This window comes from Triticum dicoccoides, chromosome 7B, assembly GCF_002162155.2.
Source record: "Triticum dicoccoides isolate Atlit2015 ecotype Zavitan chromosome 7B, WEW_v2.0, whole genome shotgun sequence".
NCBI lineage: Eukaryota > Viridiplantae > Streptophyta > Magnoliopsida > Poales > Poaceae > Triticum > Triticum dicoccoides.
The window spans coordinates 681,410,563-681,413,523 of NC_041393.1; the positions used below are offsets into that span (position 1 = coordinate 681,410,563).

General features: G+C 51.3%; 1 protein-coding gene across 1 annotated transcript; it reads left to right on the forward strand.

Moving 5' to 3' along the window:
• Nucleotides 1–575: 575 nt before the first annotated feature.
• Nucleotides 576–1,980, forward strand: LOC119341337. The gene has a single exon (XM_037613218.1). The coding sequence runs from the start codon at nucleotides 865–867 to the stop codon at nucleotides 1,465–1,467; it is 603 nt and encodes a 200-aa protein (XP_037469115.1). The 5' UTR covers nucleotides 576–864; the 3' UTR covers nucleotides 1,468–1,980.
• The last annotated feature ends 981 nt before the right edge of the window (nucleotides 1,981–2,961 follow it).

Sequence of the window (2,961 nt, forward strand, 5' to 3'; positions counted from 1 at the left end):
CAATATGTATATACTTCAATGCATCTGTGTCATCTATTTTCAATCTTGGCGATACAACAATTAAATCTTCATCTTGAACAATACTAGTATCATATTCGGTCATCTGTGCAGACTTTGTTTTATCAGTAGCGACCATCATAGACAAATTGCACGGGGTCATATCACACCGTCCTTAAACAACTGTAGTTGCATAATGAATCGCGGGAATGGGGGGTGAAGAGGGCAGAGCATGGTGGAGCGAAATTAACCCTGGTGCAGTGAAAATTCATGATCCGCCCCCCTGCATGCAGCCTGCCTGCCTTCCGGCTTCCTTCTGCTTCATGCTGCTCCTGATCCGTCTGATCTGATCCGTATTGAACCCTTTCTCTCCAAGAGAGAGATCATGGTGGAGAGAGAAACGGAACATGGAAGCTTTAGGAGGGAGAGGGGGCTGCGATCTACTCGATCCAAGAGTTTCACCATCCACAATCATTTGCGCCCTTCTCTCTCCACCTCACTCTCCCTCTCTTCTCTCTCACATGTCACATGGCCATGGGTGATGATCTATATAACATGCGCCCGGCCTTTGCTTGTTGCCTGCATATAATTCTGTTCCTCGCTCGCTTGCTTCTCCTTTACTTATTTAGCTACTCGTCCTTCTCCTCTTCATCATCACCTCCACGACGCCTGCCTCCTCCGTTCCTCCTCGTCCTTCACGCTACTACTACAAAAGACCAGGCACAAGCAAGCAAGCACAGTCACATCACACCACTGGATAGCTCCCCAGCTCAGGCAATCTGATCTCTCGCATAAACTATTTCTTGGATCCCTTGAGAGAGGATCTAGAGCAGCAGCAGTGGGATCTCCGCGCGCGCACCAGTTTCCATGGGCCTCGACGTCGCGGAAATCTCTGAATTGGCGGCGCTCCGGCCGATCCAGACGGCCGTGAGCGGCGCCCGGGCCACCCAAGTGCCGGGGGCGGACGATGACCCTGCTGACACCGGCTGCGTCACACCGAGGGCGAGCGGCGCGCGACCAGCCGCTGCAGGAGGAGCGGACGACGACGACGCTGCCGCGAACACCGGCTGCGTCACACCCAAGGCAATCGGCTCCATGGGCATGTTGCCCATCGCGCCACTGCAGCAAGACGACGGCGTCGTCGTGGGCTTCACCACGCCGCAGGCCAGGGGTGGAGTAATTGGGCCGCTAGACGGCTGCGGAGCGGGGGCCACTGCCGGCGACGAGGGCAGCTTCACCACTCCCACGACGGCCGACAGCGCGCTGGTGCCGGCCACCGTGTGCCCGCCGGCACCGCACAAGTCGGCGCCGGCTCCGACGAGGAAGCGGGCGCCGCTGCAGCAGCGGCTCTTCTTCTACCCTGTGCCGAGCGACCTGACCACCGTGTTTGTCGCCGTGCCGCAGTGCCCGCCGCCTGCCAAGAAGATGCGGGCGCACGTGGCGGAGTCATCCGTGCCTCTAGGCACATGAAAGTGTGCGAGACACACGTACATTCCTTCACTGTCTTGTAAATGCAGTTTAGCACTTCACATGCATGGTGCGGAATGCTGCAAACTGGTACCTACAAACCAAGTCATCAGTGGCCTATTGTAGTTGTACATAATTTAGAAATGCAACAATGTAGGAGTTCGACATGAATGTTCACCGCAACAAAGTGAAGCACTGATGGTGTTAAAGCAGACTGGTTCAATCAGCAGCAGCAGTAGTCGTCGTTGTTGTTGTATGAGTCCTCTGTCAATCACATTTTTCTGGCGACAAAGGTTTCTGCTAGGATTGAAGGAAGAACTGCGAGCAGCAGATAGCAACTACCGTTAATGTTGCAGCCACATATGCTGAAGTATAGGAGAACAATTTGAGTCATGCGAGACCTAGCAAACCAGTCTTAAGCAAAAACAGTTTTCAGAAACAGTCTTGCTAAGTCTCAGTCAACTGAGACTTCGTTAAGCCTCGGTCGATGCTATATCCGTGAGATCTTACATTAAGATCCGGGCAATTTTTTTTTAAGTTTATCATTTTTCTCTTTTGGATGTTTTGTCACTTGACTGGGACTTGTTTAATCTCAGTCGACAGAGATTTAGCCACACCCTTTCAGAAATCTAAACCAAACCCACAACAACTCTTGCATGTGATCCATGGAAAGCAAGAGAACTCAACGAATATAGAAGGGCAAATGGTCTCTTTGGTTGTGGAGAGAATTTTACTCCTCGGTAGACTTGTGCTAAATCTCTAGACGGAGCACCCTTACAAGTGTTGAGAGCAGAGCACAAAGAACTCTTTGTTTGGTGAAATGCTAGATGCAACCGAAGCACAGGAGGAACCATTGGCAGAAATGGAGCTGTCAATAAATACATTATCTGGAGCAAATCATCGCAAAGATTAAAGGCTCTAAAACGCAATCAACAAGTTCTGATTTTATTTGACTCCGACAATACTCATATTTTTGTTAATTATGAAAATTCTTTTGAATTTTTTGTTTGCGAAAAGGACTCTGGCATTAAAAGAAACATCGAACAGTACAAAGCACCTCAACAAAAAGGCAAATTACAACGAAATCCTTGAGATGCCCTTCATCTTCAACCTCCAGACCATGTCGACGGCACTCCGCCGCTACCGCTCCTCCCTAAGCGGGCCTGGCGTAGTTGGTTGCGGACGGGAAGTCCCCGAACGGGTCTAGATCTGTCCCAAAGACGAAGAGGAAGGAATAACTATCGATGAAGCTCCTTGACGATCCGGAGATCCCCGCAGCCAGAAGAAATCCTCGAGAACCACACCACTCCCGCAAGCTTCTCGATGTTGTCGCCTAGATGAGGCTGAAGCTGAAGAGACTTTATATAATTAATGAGGAGGCGCCACCCCATTAAACCTTGACCCTAACACTAGAAAACGGAACCCTCCCGCCGACGAGGGCCGAGATCCACCGCGCCTCCATGCCCCGAAGGCCACAGAGGCGGGGCAGATCAACGG